This window comes from Dipteris shenzhenensis, chromosome 8 (assembly GCF_047967505.1).
Source record: "Dipteris shenzhenensis isolate YYH24624 ecotype China chromosome 8, Dip_SZ_1.0, whole genome shotgun sequence".
NCBI lineage: Eukaryota > Viridiplantae > Streptophyta > Polypodiopsida > Gleicheniales > Dipteridaceae > Dipteris > Dipteris shenzhenensis.
Window position 1 is genome coordinate 28,798,030 of NC_141603.1, and position 16,285 is coordinate 28,814,314.

The 16,285-nt window shown below is 38.9% G+C and overlaps 1 protein-coding gene and 1 pseudogene across 1 annotated transcript in view; both read right to left on the bottom strand.

Moving 5' to 3' along the window:
* LOC147899347 (uncharacterized) overlaps positions 1-13,050 on the bottom strand; it is a 196,126-nt gene extending 183,076 nt beyond the window's left edge. The window contains exon 1 of the mRNA XM_087378432.1: positions 11,033-13,050. Coding sequence (XP_087234558.1) covers positions 11,044-11,796 — 753 coding nt within the window. The 5' untranslated portion in view covers positions 11,797-13,050 and the 3' untranslated portion in view covers positions 11,033-11,043. The remainder of the gene's footprint in view (positions 1-11,032) is intronic.
* Positions 12,711-15,787, bottom strand: LOC147899350 (glycerol-3-phosphate acyltransferase RAM2-like; annotated as a pseudogene).
* Positions 15,788-16,285: the final 498 nt, after the last annotated feature.

Sequence of the window (16,285 nt, forward strand, 5' to 3'; positions counted from 1 at the left end):
GTCAAGGTCAAATTCAAGATCATATGCTTCAATATTTCTTGTGTATTTCTACATAAACACAACCTCGATCTATAGACCCCATCCCTCCCTTCTTGCATAATACATCATATTGTTCATGAAGGCTTATAAATATGTCCTTGGGTTTGCATATTTTATATAAGACTTTGCCTACCTATTCAACTACATGTAGGTACACATTCATAGGTACGTGTCTTTTGTGTATGTAGAACTTGCATATATTTTATATAGCTTTGTCCCCCACCCTTGCTTTATAAAATCTTGCATATTTTTGTATAAAACATTTCCCTTACCCCCCTTTGAATTTCATGATGTATTTTTTTAGTTGGCACCTCATGTCTATGAGTTAATGAAAATTGAGGGCTCAATAGTTTATTATAAGCACCAAGGTGTCATGTCAACTTGTTACTAATTAATGAACATCAACCCTGATACAACTCAATGGGGGTTGAGTGGTACATTTTGGTAGTACACCTTAATAGTCAATACACCTTAAAACACCTTGATGTGAGTAGTATATCTCAATGGGGATCGAGTAGCATAACTTGATATACCTCAATGATCAATTTGTAAGGATATCTCAGCTTTCATATCTCAATGGGGATTGAGTAGCATAACTTGATCTACCTTAATGATCAATTTGTAAGGATGTCTCAGCTTGGATAAAGTTTTGGACTTGATGAAATTTGGAACTCGGTGATTTTTAAACTCAATCCCATGTTGATATCACAAAAAATTTAACTCTTAGATCATACAAATCTCCACCCAAACTAGACTTCTAATGCAATGTAAAGAATGAGGAAAAGAGGATGAAGTTGAAGAAAGGGGGAGAAACAATTATTAGAGGGAAGAGTGCAGAGAGGCCATGGAGAGAGGAGAAGAAGAAAGAGGGCATCAAGAAGAGAGAAGAGGTTAAAAATTGTTCTAATACAACTATAATAAAGGAGATGGAGAGGGAGGAAAAGGGAGCAAGAGAGCAAGTGAGAGAAGAATAGTTGTATTACTTCAATGGTTCAATGATACAAGTTGAATGATTGTTGGATTTATATAGTCTCCACTTCTAGCATACCATAAGAGCCCTCTAAGGGTCTATTCACACCATACTCCTACTAACACCACAACTCTATTCTAGCATCTATCCTAGATTGACCTCTAGTCGTGGTACAACAAAGCTCACGTTGCAACATGTGCATAAAAAACATCAATAATCTTACAAGACCATTTGTGCTAATTATCAATATTGAAAGAGTCTCATGATTCTAACTTGACAATGTTACATTTACAACACCATACTATTTTTTCTCAAAAAAAACATCGATAGAGAAACAATGAGAATTAATATTCATCAATCATTCATAAATTAATCATACTATTTTGTCTCAATACTAATACAACATCAATAGAGAAACAATGAACTTAGTATCTGTCAATCATTCATAAATTAATGTGTTGTTCTCATCATAATTCTTTGAGCTTTGAAACCTACTTAATATTAATCATCGAGCTTACTCCAGTAAACTAGCCTATTCTTCTTTATTGAATTTTATGTATCTACTACATCAAAATGGATTATAACAAAACCATACACTTAGTGATACAATTTTTCTACATTAGACTTCTAAAAAATATTCTATTTTGGAACAATTGTTTACAGTTTTCAAAATCATTATGTTTCTGACACGTTTAAGAGCAATCAAGAAAAGACTTGACTAACACAAACATCGAGGAATATCCATTTGGTAACATTAGAAATCCTTTTGCTAACAATGCTGGTGAAGAACCATTTGCATTTATTCAATAAATGACAGCACTTCAAGTCAATATAAATTTAGATCCAAAGACAATGACAACAAAACTAACATTTTTATTTAAAAAATGTAAATATTTTTATATATGTACTCCCCTTGGAAATTGTATGCAAATACCATATATTTAGTCTACTTGAAGGATATAACACATACATTATTTATCTTTGTGGTCCTTAAAGTTATCCTTTGGGAATTGGACATCCATAAACATATTGCTCATAAATAATGATGCACGATGCATGTTGGATGCGAAAACGAATGGCCTATCAACATATGCAATATAACTATAGTGCTTTGGCTACAATATGGCTCTTACTCATTTAGCAGCAATTACAAAGATCAAGGTAACAATATACTAAATTTTTGGATTTTAAAAAAATTACATTTAACAATTACCAAAGATCAAGGTAGCAATATGTGGATGTGAAAAGATTACAATATGACATAAGGCAAGAACCTAAGCAATACAACGACAAGGAAACACGCAATCCTTTACTATTGCATTTCATATAATTTTCTAAAAATAAATGTGACATTGCCAATGAAACAATTTGATAAGTTCTCTTTGTCCTTTTTATTGCATAACTACCAACAATGTGTTGGACAACAACAATAGTTCAACTCTTAGATTAAAGGGAATAAAGGCATAGTATAATATTTTTTTTCTATTGAACTACTTGCAACTATAATGGAAACATTTTTTTATGCCACCCTTACTACTTACTACTTACAAAAATGTAGGAGAGACATCAATATTATAAACCATTTGATGAAATTTCAATGTTAATATTTGGAAACTTCAAATAATCTAGATTACGCACAAAAAAGGCACACATAAAAAAGTGTTATACTATGTTACAACATACTTTTATGACATTCAACAACTACAAGGAAATACTATTACCTCATAACCAATCTTTAGGTAGGCAAATTTCAACTTTATCTTAGTGTGGTAGTAATAGTAGAGTACTCTTCTTCATTGCTTGCTATCATAGAAGCTACCATATCTTCTCTCGCCCTCTTCCATCAACAACTCCCCTCTTCACAGAGTCATGTTCTTCCCCAACAACTTCCCTCTTCACAGATTCATCTTCTTCCCTCAACAGCTTCCCTCTTAACATAGCATCTTCTTCCCTCAACAGCACCCTCAATCATAAACGATATCTCCTTGACTAGACCATCTTTACCTTTTTCATATTGTTTGCTTGTGTTTGGTATTTGTAGGTTCTTTGGATTTGTGGCCACATTCTCCTCACAAAAATAGAGTTCAAGCATTGCAAAAGCGTGCACCACGCGGGGGGTTCATGATAATAATAATAGTTGCTATTGCATGGTACAATGCTCTAGAAGACCCAAATACTATCCTATCCATTCAAGGGTGGTGGGAGGGATAACCCACTCTCTTGTCTATCTAAAAGTCTAGCATGTATTTGCCTATGATATTGTTATTTTTGAGAGAGTACAAATGGGAAAAACATTATGGAAATTTTTTTGAACTTTGTTTTGCCACATTTTTAGGATGGTAAAATTAAAGACTTCAAAGAGGAGGGGGAGAGGTGGCAATGGGGAAAGAGGAGGTAAGAGCAGAGGAAGGACAAGTAGCAAGAGATGTTTGCCAGTGGAAACTTGACCAAATGTGGATATTCAAAAAGGGGTGGAAGTTGGAGTTGAATACCATTTGTCTTGTATTTATTTTGAATCAAAACTAATTAATTCACGATAATCATTTGTTTCTTTGGAATATATTTTAGCCATTGTTTATGCAAGATTATGAGGCAAAGTTAAAGGACCTCCAACTGAATTTGAGTGCTACTTACTTGGAAAAGCACTTAAAAATATTCAAAATGATGTGAATCTCAAGTATGGTCGAAAATGATCAATGTATGGTATATTTAATTTTTGTTAGCAAAAAACTAATTTTTTAAAGACTGTAAGTGCTGCTGAGATGGAGAAAGCACTCATAATATTTAAAAGGATGTGAATCTCAAGTTTGTTCAAAAAATGATCAAGGCATGGGATATGTGATTATTGTTAAATAAAGCTAGGTGTGTTGATTGCATGTATTGTTTGTATGTAGATCTTTTCTATTGTCAAACAAAAAAATGGTGAATATTGGTTTGATATGTTATGGAGCCTTTGATTTGATGATAAATGATCATCCATTCTCACAATGGAGAAGTGTATAACATCTCCATTCCAAAAATCTCCAAGGAGACACAAGTAGAAACCCTAAGGATCTTAGGGTCAAATTCAAAGTTTGGAACAAGTTATGGAATGACAAATGCTGATAGGGAATTCATAAATTGGATGGAAAAGTTGCTTTGTGAATTTGAGACGCTACTCTCTTGGGTCTTGATTGCTAGTCAACAAACTAGTTTTGTGCTTCCTTAATATCCCACATTGAAATAGTATTTTGGGAAAATACAAGCAATGAATAGGCTTGAACTTTATGAAAACTTGAAGGAGTCAATGACTATGTCTACAACTGTAATAGGGCAAATGGAGATGCCGAGGGGATATCAATGATTGGTATTTAGGTGAGCAATACATACTTTTCTTTTCAATTAAAAATCCATACTTCACTATTTTAGTTGACATTTATTAATACTCTTGTTGTATGTAGATTTTGCAATCTATAAAAGTTGTTAGTAAGATTGAAAAGTCGCTGCACATATGTCAAATATGGACAAATTTTTAAAATTCTACATGTACTCTCCAAAACATGATAGGGCACAAAAGGAACCAAGTGCTCTCCGAGTGGAAGGGAAAGAATTGTCGATGATGGTTGGACATGAAAAAATGATGTTGCACTGAGGAGGAGTTGCACAGCACAAAAGGGGGGAAATGGGTTTGTCAAGCTCAAATTAGTCCATGAGGATGATGTAGACATTTAGGTGCAAAAAACACTTGAGAAGATGACTAAAATGGATAGGGATGGGTGATAGGCCACAAAAAATCCATGACTTAACATTGGTAAGAAGCACTCTTAATCTTTTTTCATGCTGTTATTGCATGTGCAACGTGTGTTTGCTATCACCTTATGTCTTTACATACAGATGTACAGCTATAGTAGTCTACGAAAGGAAGTAGATGGAAAGGTAGTTTTGTCTACATTCCATTGACCTCTCTAAATTTGATTTGGAGCGACACATGCCATTCTTCACATTGCAAGATCTGGTGCTATGATTATATTGAGTTTGGGAGGCAATTGTGTATCTCAAACTTCACACAAGCCTATATAGACATAAAGAGATGCTTTGTGGATCTTGGAGGTTGGTACCAAATTTGGGCATTGCTTTTGAAAGTAGTTCTTTTCATCATTGTTTATGAAACAAGCAAAATACAATTCTTGGAGAGAGTGTGCATGGAGAGGTGCATTGGAGAATGATCAATGCATGAAGTTTGTACTTCTTAGAGTCATTGTGTCCATTTTCTAGACATGTGGTGGACTTGGGTGTTAGGGTTGGTTCTATGCAGAAAGCATGCATGCATTCCAGGACAACATGCTTATTTATCTTGACCAATTCTATATTGCAACCATATTTGGATGGACAGAAAGGAAATGAAAATGTATTGAGCAATAGTCGGACTCTAAATGATTTTGAAGATATGGAAATGGCTGTTAGTTTTCTAGATGACTAGTAAGCATGCTACTGGTTTATTTGATCTTTTTCAATTTTATTTGTTGGAGAATAATGTTATCAAAGAGACATCAACATTGATTGATTTATTTCAGCTTTCTACCTTCTTATGCAAGTGTCATGGCTGAGATGATGTGTAATGTCATATGCCTTCAATGCCCCTATTAGAGAGAGGACACATCGTTGTAATATTTTGTGGATGACATTAGTAAATAAGATGGAGTTTGTGGCAATTTGAGAGGAGTTTTTCTTGGATTCATGAGTAATTTATTTTGTATTTTCTTCTTTAAAAAGTTATGTTCATATTTATGATTACTACTTTAAATTGCCTCACATTTAGAAATGTGTATTTCAACCAGTTTTGTGTATATTTTTGCATAGTCATGCTCAATAAGAGAATCTAAAAACGTTAAGTAGAAAATGTTACAATTTTGGTGTGTGAAACAATAAATATGATAAACTATGGTTTCAATTTTAATGTTTTCTTCAAGCAATTTCAATTTGTGCTACCCTAGTACTAAACATGAATATCTTTTGTATATCTTACAAGAAGAATTATTTAGTATATTATGTGACTACCCATGAATATTCCTCTCAATATCAACATATTCAAGAACGTTGGTTTCATCCACCTTTTTCTATTTGCTAGAGATGTGATAGTCATGTTGAAGAAGAAACATTTGGTACATTATGTGAGTACCCATGAATATTGCACTCAATATCAACATATTCAAGCATTATGGTTTCATCCACCTTTTTCTATTGCTAGATATGTAATAGTCATGCAATAGATAGATTCAGTTAAGGTTTACATGTCAAATCTATTAGCTATGCACAAACGATTATCATGTGAATTTGAATGTTAAAGTATATCCTTGATGCACCTTTTCAATAATACATGGTAAAACTTATTTGATAATTAGATTTTTGTTTGAGATGCATGCAAATTTGCACCCTATATCCTTCACAATGTGACTTGCAATAATTAAATTGATAGATCACTATCTATCATGATAATAAGTATGCATGATGGATGATTTAGTTGAGAGTATGTTGAAATGAAGTAGACATGTAGGGTAGTTTTGTGAATAAAGGGATCTTTATAAATGAAGTAGACATGTAGGGTAGTTTTGTGAATAAAGGGGTCTTATAAATCCTAAAACCTATTGGAGAATTAACAAACTATTACAAATTTAAAATATGAATTGGCAAGATGGGCCTATTGGAAAATTAACAAACTATTACAAATTTAAACTAAATCGGCAAGATGGGAAACAAAATATAGCATCCATGTGCAGTAGTTTTGTGACTAAAGGGGTTTGTGATGTTATGTTAAAATTTCCTATGAAATGGCAATATAGACCACACAAAAAGATGTGCTCAGACCAAATTCTCAAAGAAAGGACACAACCACAAACAACATACTACACATTTGAAGCATTGTTTTAAGGATATGGTTGTGTGTGAATTTCTTTGTAATCTTGAGGACATTTTTTTCAAGTTATAATAAATCTAGTATGCATATTTTACCCATATTGGATGGATGTGCTATTATCTTTTTAACATTTTTCATGATTGTAGTCCATGATGTGTGTCAACTAGGAGATCCATGGTGTCTACAACCTTGGTGGGATCTTTTGTAGGGACATGCATGGATGGAAGAGGATGTCCTTTTGTTGACAACATTTTTTGAGCCATATTTTAAAGAAATCTTTGTCAAATTCAAAAAGTAATTAATAAGTTTTTATCACATCAAGCTAAGCTGAAGGTAATTTGTAATGGGGGTTATCTTGAATAATGGGAGGTACATTGTTGTGCACCTTGACTATAATACTCAATCAAAGATGCTCTCAAGGACCCAAACGAGGTGGTTGAACACAAGAATAGACAAAAAATGCACACAAGAAAAGGAAAGGGAATAAATCCTCAGTATAAGCTAGGACTCCTCTATCGACAACAAACAAGTTAAATGGAGCAGAGTGTATACACCAAAATGGCTCATCTATTGTAGTAGGATCTCAAACTCCTTTCTAAATTCTTTTGTTGGGGTGAGGGCTCATTGATATAGGCTCTCTAAAGGTGCATAGGGACCTCCTCCCATAGGTTGCCACGTTTTGTCTCACAACCCCTTGAAATCTAGCAATTAGGTTTAGGTGAATAGTTAAAGTTGAGGATGTAGAGTGATATCTAAGATTCATTTTATCTAAAGGAAGTAGGCGAATTCGATGGTACAATTCTAAAGTAGACACAGCCTTAAGTGGGGTAGGTTTGTGGGGCCTTCTACAATCAAGGGGCTATCTTCCACCAGAACAAGAGAAGTGTACAATGTCAGGTAGTTGAGCTAAATTGAGGGAATGCTCCTAGTTGACACTTGGTAAATGCTACTAGCTAGTAATGTTTGGCCTAAATAATCATGATGGCAATGTGGCAAGGCCTCCATTACAAGGTGTTCTATTGAAGAACCATTAGTCAATAACCAAGCCTTCTAACTTGGTTATAACTTGGTTAGTTTATTATGGTTGGACCAAAGGATCCACTCAATTAGCTAATGACTTAGGTCTTACCCTATGAAAATAGACCTTCAAAGCATTCACTTTGGTTGCACAATCTCAGCTCTAGGCTATAGCAACCCAAGGAGTGAAATTCAATAAAAGAATGGCAATGTTGCCTTATTACAATTGTAAGTGACATTAAATCATGGTGAAAACCATACTCTCTAGCGAACCATGAACCATATTCTCCACACATTTCTTGAGTACTCCACATATTGAGAGAACCATATGATAAGACACTGTTATGTAACCTTCGAGGACTGACCTTTGTTCATTCATGACAAGTGTATGGATGAGGATGAGCTTGAATACGAAGCCTCTTTACAAGCTTGGCATTGACTAATTTTGGTTGACTGCCATTGTCAAACAAAAACGATACCAAACTCTACTTCACTTGGGCCTTAGTGATGAATAGTGATTCCCTTTGATGATGGTGAGTGTCTAGTAGTAAGGGTTAGGTGAATAGCTAGAGGTCCACCCTGCATCTATGAGATCCCTCTAGCATGGATGTGGAGTGATATATATGCTTCATTTCATCTAAAGGAAGTAGGTGGATCTGATGGTAGGATTCTGAAGTAGGTAGGGTCCAAGTGGGGTAGGTCTGTGGAGCATCCTAAAAAAGTCTACAATATCAAATAGTTGAGATCAATTGAGGGAATGCTCTTGGATGAGTACCTAACATAATGTTGCTTTTACTTGAATCATCATGATGGGCATGTAGCAAGGCCTCCATTACAAGGTGGTCCATAGAAGAACCTTCAACTAGATAACCAAGGATTCTAACTTGGATTAGTTTATTATGTTTGGTCCAATGACCTAACAAATGATCCAACCATTCCTAGACATATCTAATGACAGTGTAAACCCCTATCATAATGGATCTTGCAAAGCATCCACCTTGGTTGCACAATCTCAAGCTCTAAGCCCGCTCTAAGCCCGCTCTAAGCCATAGCAACTTGATAGTAGAATTGTATAAAATAATGGCAATGCCTCTGGCTGCCTTGAGGAAGCAGCTTTGAATGGAGGGGCTTGGAAAGACAAATCCACAAGCAGAGTAGGTTGAAAACCATGACATACCTCAATGCAGATTTTGCTAGTGGAAGAATGAGCTACTCTATTGGAGGCATGTCACATGTAGCAAAGATAGGCATTTGAAGTTTTAAACCTATGCTACCTAATAAAGTCTAGTAAGTTGAAGCAAGACCTATTGACCACCTTTGTTTCAACATTAGTCGCGTGGATGCTAGGCTATAGAGTGCTTGAGCCAAGTGTCCATGTCCATGGCACTCTTAACCGAGAGATGTTAGAACCATGGCTCAAGAATCTTACTCTCTACTTTCACTTCCAACCTTTCATTGAAAAAGCAAAGATTTATCTAGCCACCATCAAGCTCACTAAGGGAATTTGCATTGGTAGACTCAATCCAAAGTAGGGTCTCAAGAGGACTCCACATTCCTGTCATTACATGGGATGAATTTTTCCAAGCCATGGAGAAGCATTGCATCCCACTTGGCTACAAAGAAACAATTATACATATTCTTTAGGCAGAAGCTAAGGCCACAATACATAGAGAGTTTCCATCAACTGATGTTGAACACAAAGGTAGAAGATGTGGAGGATATGCTTAACATCAAATACATTTTGGGGCTCCTTCCACAAGAGGTGCATCTCTTCATGCCACAAATCATGAGCCAAAGTCTTTTGATTGTAGGGAGAGTTTGGAGGAACCATAAGGGATCCAAGACATGGATTTCCCCAAGAATATGCCAAGAGAAAATCCAAGAAGCATTGTAGCTATTATGTCAAACATGGTCACACAAAGAAAGAATGCAAAAACAAAGCAAGGGCTGCTGCCTATACATCCAACTATGACACACAGGTAATTGAACCTCATGATGAGAACTTTTTCTCAAGCTTTCAACACCCACCATCATCAAAGGGAATCACTACATTACTAAGGGCCAAATGAAGCAAAGTTTGGCATCATCTTTGCAGTTACTAAGGGGTAGGAATTTAGAAGTAGTGGCCGCTCAATTTATGGTTGATAGCATGACCATTTAGTTAAATCACGTGCCTCTACCTGTTTGAAATAAGTTCTTAACGTCAACGGCAGGTTTAGCTCCATGTACATGAATTTCTAGGATTTCGTTATGTGAAGCTATATGTTTGCGAACACCATAACCTCATGTATCCATTGTGGGATACATAATGGTATGGCTGCTTCAATCTTAGTTGATCTGAAACCTAAGATTGATAGGGGTTACTAATAGAAAGTTATAAAATATTTGCAGTACCATATCGATACCATTTCTGCGGTTTATCATCCTGAGGCATTACTGAAATGAATTGGAAGATGGTGCTCGTGGGGATCCTGATTTGTAGGACATAATCTTTGGTAAGCAACTAAGACAAGCTGTTTTTCATGCTCAACGCTGAGCTCCAAAATGTCTTGCTCCTTGGCCGTAGATTTCTTTGAACACAGGCTGTTTCTAAACTGTTTTTGCATGTTCCACGCTGAGCTCCAAAATGTTCTGCCCCTGTTATGGCTTTGCCACGGCTGTCTCTGCTGGTATACCTTAACCAAGGGGACAAAGGATAGTCAATCAGAGACGATACGTTGATGAAATACTTAAACAATTAGCTATTGGCATTGGGCAAATTGCAAACTTGTCAACGCTCCAATTGAAACAAGTACCTTAAAGATTGTCATTGAATAGTTCTAAGATGGTACGTCGTGTGGAGAAGCATTGCTATACATTGTTTGCAAACTAATTTATATACTGATAGCAACCAGACTAGAAATTAGTTATGCAGGAGACTTGGTCCATCAATATTGGATAACCCATGTGAGCATCATTGGAAATTCCTGAAGAGTATTTGCAATACCTTTAGGGGTTAGTACACTTGGTTCCTTGTGTTAAAAAAAAAGGACGTACTTCTCCACAAAGACGACAGCCTCGCCCGATTGGTAGCCAAAACAGCAATTTACTAGAGCTGCATAGAACTAAATTACAACAATATGCACTAGTCACAGCTAAAAGTGACAGAGAGAGCCTTTTCAACTTTTTGGCTGCCAAAGATAATACGTTCAGCCGTGACTTCGATGTTGGAACCCCCAAAACACATGGTCACCTCCACAGAACGCTCCGTGCCCAAATCAATTCCATCCGAGATGTCTATTGTGAAATGGCCCTCCAATTGGCACTCCTCTTCTGCTGTATACCTGGGATGCGCTTTTATGGAACTGTATAACGCGAAGTATAAGTCTTCCTGTCTGTGTTGGACGGGATAGTAGATCTCCTTCACTGACTGATTGGTGCGTACCCTCTCTCCCACCCTCACGAATGCATCGAAGCAGTCCATGCAAAGCTCCCGTCCGTCATCGTCCTTAAACAGAGAAGCACGTGGGTCTTGTGGTTCTGCCGGCATGGCTACTCCGTATGTCCGCTTGGAGATCCACGACTGAATGATATCGTTTTGTATGCACAGTTGAACTGCTCCATGACAGATCGCACTCCCTGGATCTTCCGGAATTATAATGTCTTCCACTCTCTTTTGGAACTTGTCCATTATCTTCTTCCTCAAATAGGGCGACGCAGAGAACCCGCCCACCACCATCAGCACTCGCACCCCTTTCACCTCCCTCTCTATCAACCGCAATACCTTATCCACCTCATCATCAAGATTCATCATTATATCTGCATCCTCCAGTCTCACCTCCCCGTAGTCTTCGGCTGCTGTGTTACCCATTCTTCGATCGTGTTTCCTTCCACACATCGCTCAACTTGCTGGGAAGTATTAGCTCAGCAGAATACTCGTCTCCATCGAACCCCATCTTTATCCCTTGCCACCACCCCAGGATGCTCAGTGCCGTGGACGGATTCTCTCGACAAAATTGCTTGAAACATCCGATCTTCCCACACAGGAAATGAAAGAAGTGTGAGTCCACAAAAGTTCCGCCTCCCAGGGTCCCATAGCTCTCCACGGCCTCCTCCACTTTCATGCTTTGTGGATCGTCGTCGGACTTCATGTGTACGACTAGGTCGATGGTTCCCCCTCCCATGTTCGCTATTAAAAGCTTGTCTCCTTTCCTCAGTTTCAATTCTCTCACCTCTTGCTGGCAATATACAGAGGCGGCTTCAGGCTCCAGGATTATGTCGAGGACATGGGGACTAGCATCGACTATTGTGCATAGCGGTCCTTTAACCAGCCCAGCTTTCTGGGAACACATTTTCATCACTTGTTTAGCTCGCTCATCCCAAATAGCAGGGACGGTTACACACCATTGAACGTCTGCCTTCCCAAAATGTTTACCGTATTTCAGACGGAGCTCCGTCATTACGAAGTCTGAAATGCACCTGAGATAATCGACAACAGGCCTTTCCACAGTAAGATCACCCGGCAACTGCTGGCTTGACATCCTATTACTTTGGTGTGCATCCTCCCCTGCGAGAAAGAGCTTGAATTTGGTCGCGAAGTACCCAACTTTCTCAGTGATGGACTCTGAAGCATTCATCAGATCGACGTGCTCAACACTAAAATCACATTCATTCCGCGCACTTTGTAGAGTCCTATCTTCAGATGGTCCGCCCTGCGAGCCTTCAAGCCTGAACAAATCCATACGAGCGGACAGATCCGAAGTAGCTTTGGGAATGGTAGATTTCAAAGCTTGGGTAGCTTGAGTAAATGTACTAATGCTCGCCAGCCCCATTCTTTGAGAAGAAACTTGCCATCGCTATCACACTTATAGAAGAGGCTCGTTTGCGTTTTACAGTATGGCTTGGCTCCTGCTTTGCCTGCGTAGGGCCAATCATAAAATTTAAACCCTTATCAGGTTCCGACTTGCGTGCGTAAGCGAAACCAGAGAATGTAGTGCCCAGATCTATGGCTACCACCACTCTTGCATTGGACGGTCCTTGAGCCATTGTGATCCGATACCTGTATAACTTCAACGTCAACAAGCTCTCTGTGGACGGACTTTAAAGCAGACCGAAGCTTGACACGAGATCAAGTCGAAGCAACTGAAGAATAAAAGGGTCAAACTGACGTTTCGATTCGAGCAACGTATGTGCCTGCCTGGCCGTGACTTTCGCCCAGCAACCAAACCGAAGAATGTGAGAGCCGGAGTGATTCTTGCTAATTTCAGAACGACATTTGGAGCTACTTGAGCTGCTGCTTGTCCGCCAAATGAGCGTGATTTCCACGAGGGAACAACTGCGCTACAGAAACGAAAAGCGAGAGGCTGAGCAAAGGCACTTAAGTCGCAACCGTAGAGAGAGCGCGAGTTTTAGAAGAATCCGAGAGGCAGACCGTGAAAGATGAATTGAAGCTCCATCAATGCAACCGCACTCGCGCGCAAATCTGACCAGCCATGTGATCTGGTACGCAAATCTTATCTGTCATTCGTGAAGGTACAAGTTACGATGTGCCGACCCATTTATGCACTCGTGACACGTCTCGTTCAAGCGCACTACATGTTTTCGTGAAATTCACGCTCCCACTACGTTCACAAACGACTGGTTGAGCATATATAAGTTAGGAATCATTGTTAGAAACAAAGTGAATGCCATATCTATCATTCATGAGGCCTGCCCCTACCTCACTGAAATGAGTGAGCCCTAACTTGGGGCTAGTAGTGCACACGATACCAGCAATTCGCCGCTGGTGGTGGGTTTTGATCCTTCCCATGGATTTTGAGGACGTTTTGAAGCGCCACTTGTGCTATTTTGTGCAACTCAATATTTGAGACTGTGCCAAATCAAGCACTGGAGCGCCACTGCTTCCCCGTCCAATCGTATTTAGCCATCTCGCACTGGCTTTGGCTCCAATCCCTTCAATGCTCTACCCCAACAATCAATAAAAATGTGTGCCACCTACAAACTGCGCAACTCCCTTCAACTAGTCAGATGCTCAACTAGTCATATGCAAACAAAGGCATTTTGCAGCTCTCAATAACACTCGTCAAGTGTAGTTCACGCTGAGGGGCTTTAGTTCACATGGATGAATGTCAAATGCACCATCCACCTCGCTCCAAACTTGCGTGTGCACTAAGCCTTGGAGGTCCCAAAATTCAAGAAGGGACTTAGAAGGAGATTAGGAGTCTCCACAGAGGAGTAAATGCGAATGGCCCAAAAGTCATAAAAGGGGACCCCAAATCATCAATAGTCTCTGCCAAGGTTGGGAGCAGCGGCCAGCCAATGGGAATTTCGAAGAACCCAAAAAATAAATAAAATGGAATTTTCCCTTTCAAGACCAGATTGTCACTAAGGCCTTCTCCATTGGGCAAGCCAAAAAGCCGTCCTTTAGTGTATTTTGAACGGGCAAAAATGGAAAACAAGGTGAATACTTAATAGTATTCAACAGGCCCACCCAACGTGACAGAGAGAGAAATTGAGGAGAGAGAGAGAGAAGTATTTTAAATAAAACAAATCGTGCACATCCTTCTCACAATTCCGAGTAAGATGAACTATTCGAATGGGGGACAATGTCTCTGTTAGGCAGCTCACAGTGTAGATTACTACTGTGAGGCTCCTACCCAATGCAATCAAAAGGATGATAGGATCCAAACAGGTTCAATGATAGCACACGAACAGGAGTCCATCGCCTGCTTCATCCGGATGTGGAATATTTCCTTTCACAATGAGACCAATTCCCGAAAGCTTGTACACTATCAGAACATATTGCACATGAGTGTCTACAGAAATTAAGACTCGGATGGCAGACAAGATGAATCCAACCAAAGAATTGTCCAACATGCAACTAAGGGTGTGGGGCGTTGTACGAGGTGCCCATCGTGGAAAACGATGGGTTTGAAGAGCTTGTGCATAGGAGCAGCCTCTACACTTCTATTTGATACTATGTAGGCTTCGTGCAATCACAAGCAAGAAGAGATCAGCAATCTCTCACAGTGCACCTTGTAGCATAGCTCAACTTCTTCATTAGGATGATTAGCTTCAACAAGCGGTCCAATGCAACAAATTTGCTGCCTTGCAATCAATCAAGTCAAGATAAATGATGAATGGCCTATTAACTTCTATGAACAATCAAAATAGAGGAATATTGCTGCCTATACTTGGATCAAATCAGCTCAACGCTCAAGCAACATTGCAATTATTGAGTAGGAACTTCTTGACTGCCTCGCAAAGGCATAAGAAGGGATAATCCACCATTGCATCCTCTAGACCGACTTCTAGTAGCTCATTACCAAACTTAGCTTTCACTGCATTCCTCTTGTGCCAACCCACCAACACCTTTGGAGACTTTAGCAGACCTGTTGCTCTACCTCCCTTTGTCACATGTAACTTCATGCTAAGTACCTTGTCTGCACCAAGATGGTTCATGGTGAAGAATTTCACGATAATGCAAGGATTTGCAATGATAGCACAGCGACTCCCACACGAAGAGAACACCCTCTAGAATTCGGGAGGAATATCCTCAGCATAGAACCTAGGAAGAATTGCACAAACTCTCAGACCAGCAAACGAGAAAAAGATCAGGGTCTGGATGCCTGTAGCCTCCGACACAAAGTGAGAGAGAACCCAGGCAAGGGGAGCAAAGAGCATGAGCACAACTACCCGCAAAAGACAACCTGCCTCCAGAGCTCCAAGCATGAAGTAAGGAAACGAGCTTATACCTCTAGTAAGAGTTCCGATAAGTTGGCCACGATCGACTACTTCTCGCGGCTATCAGAGTAACATTTCTCCACATACTCAAAGGGTGGCAGCTGGAAGCTGGAATCGGCACGAGCTTTTGCTTTTGCAGGGCCCATCTTGAAGAATGAAATGCTTGAACAAATTTGGAGGTTGGCCTTTGCAAGACGTGATCTATATATCAACGTCTCATAGGTTCTTAGTACTAGAGACATCTATCATATGAAGTTGAGAGAAGCTAGCTGAGTCAAAGAGAGTGTCCAACGAGAGATGATTAATGGGAGGCAGTTATAGAGAGCAAGGGTAAGAAGCATTCAAGCTTAACAATCATGATTTCATTCTAAGATGCATGCAAGCATGTGGTTACGTCTAAATAAAGCAAAACTAGAGAAAAGTAATGAGGACTGTCAATTATCATAATGAAGCACTAGGTGGACCAATGAGCTTATAGTAACACAAAATCTCTACAAAAATTCCTATTTTTCCTTTCTTATCACGCATCTTTTTCTCTATTAAGGTTTGGGGGAGCATGATTGGAGAAATGTTGATTGTTGGATTCGATTAAGAAATATGGGCCATTCGAGTATTTTTTTGCGTGCTGTTGCAAGTTTTTTGCT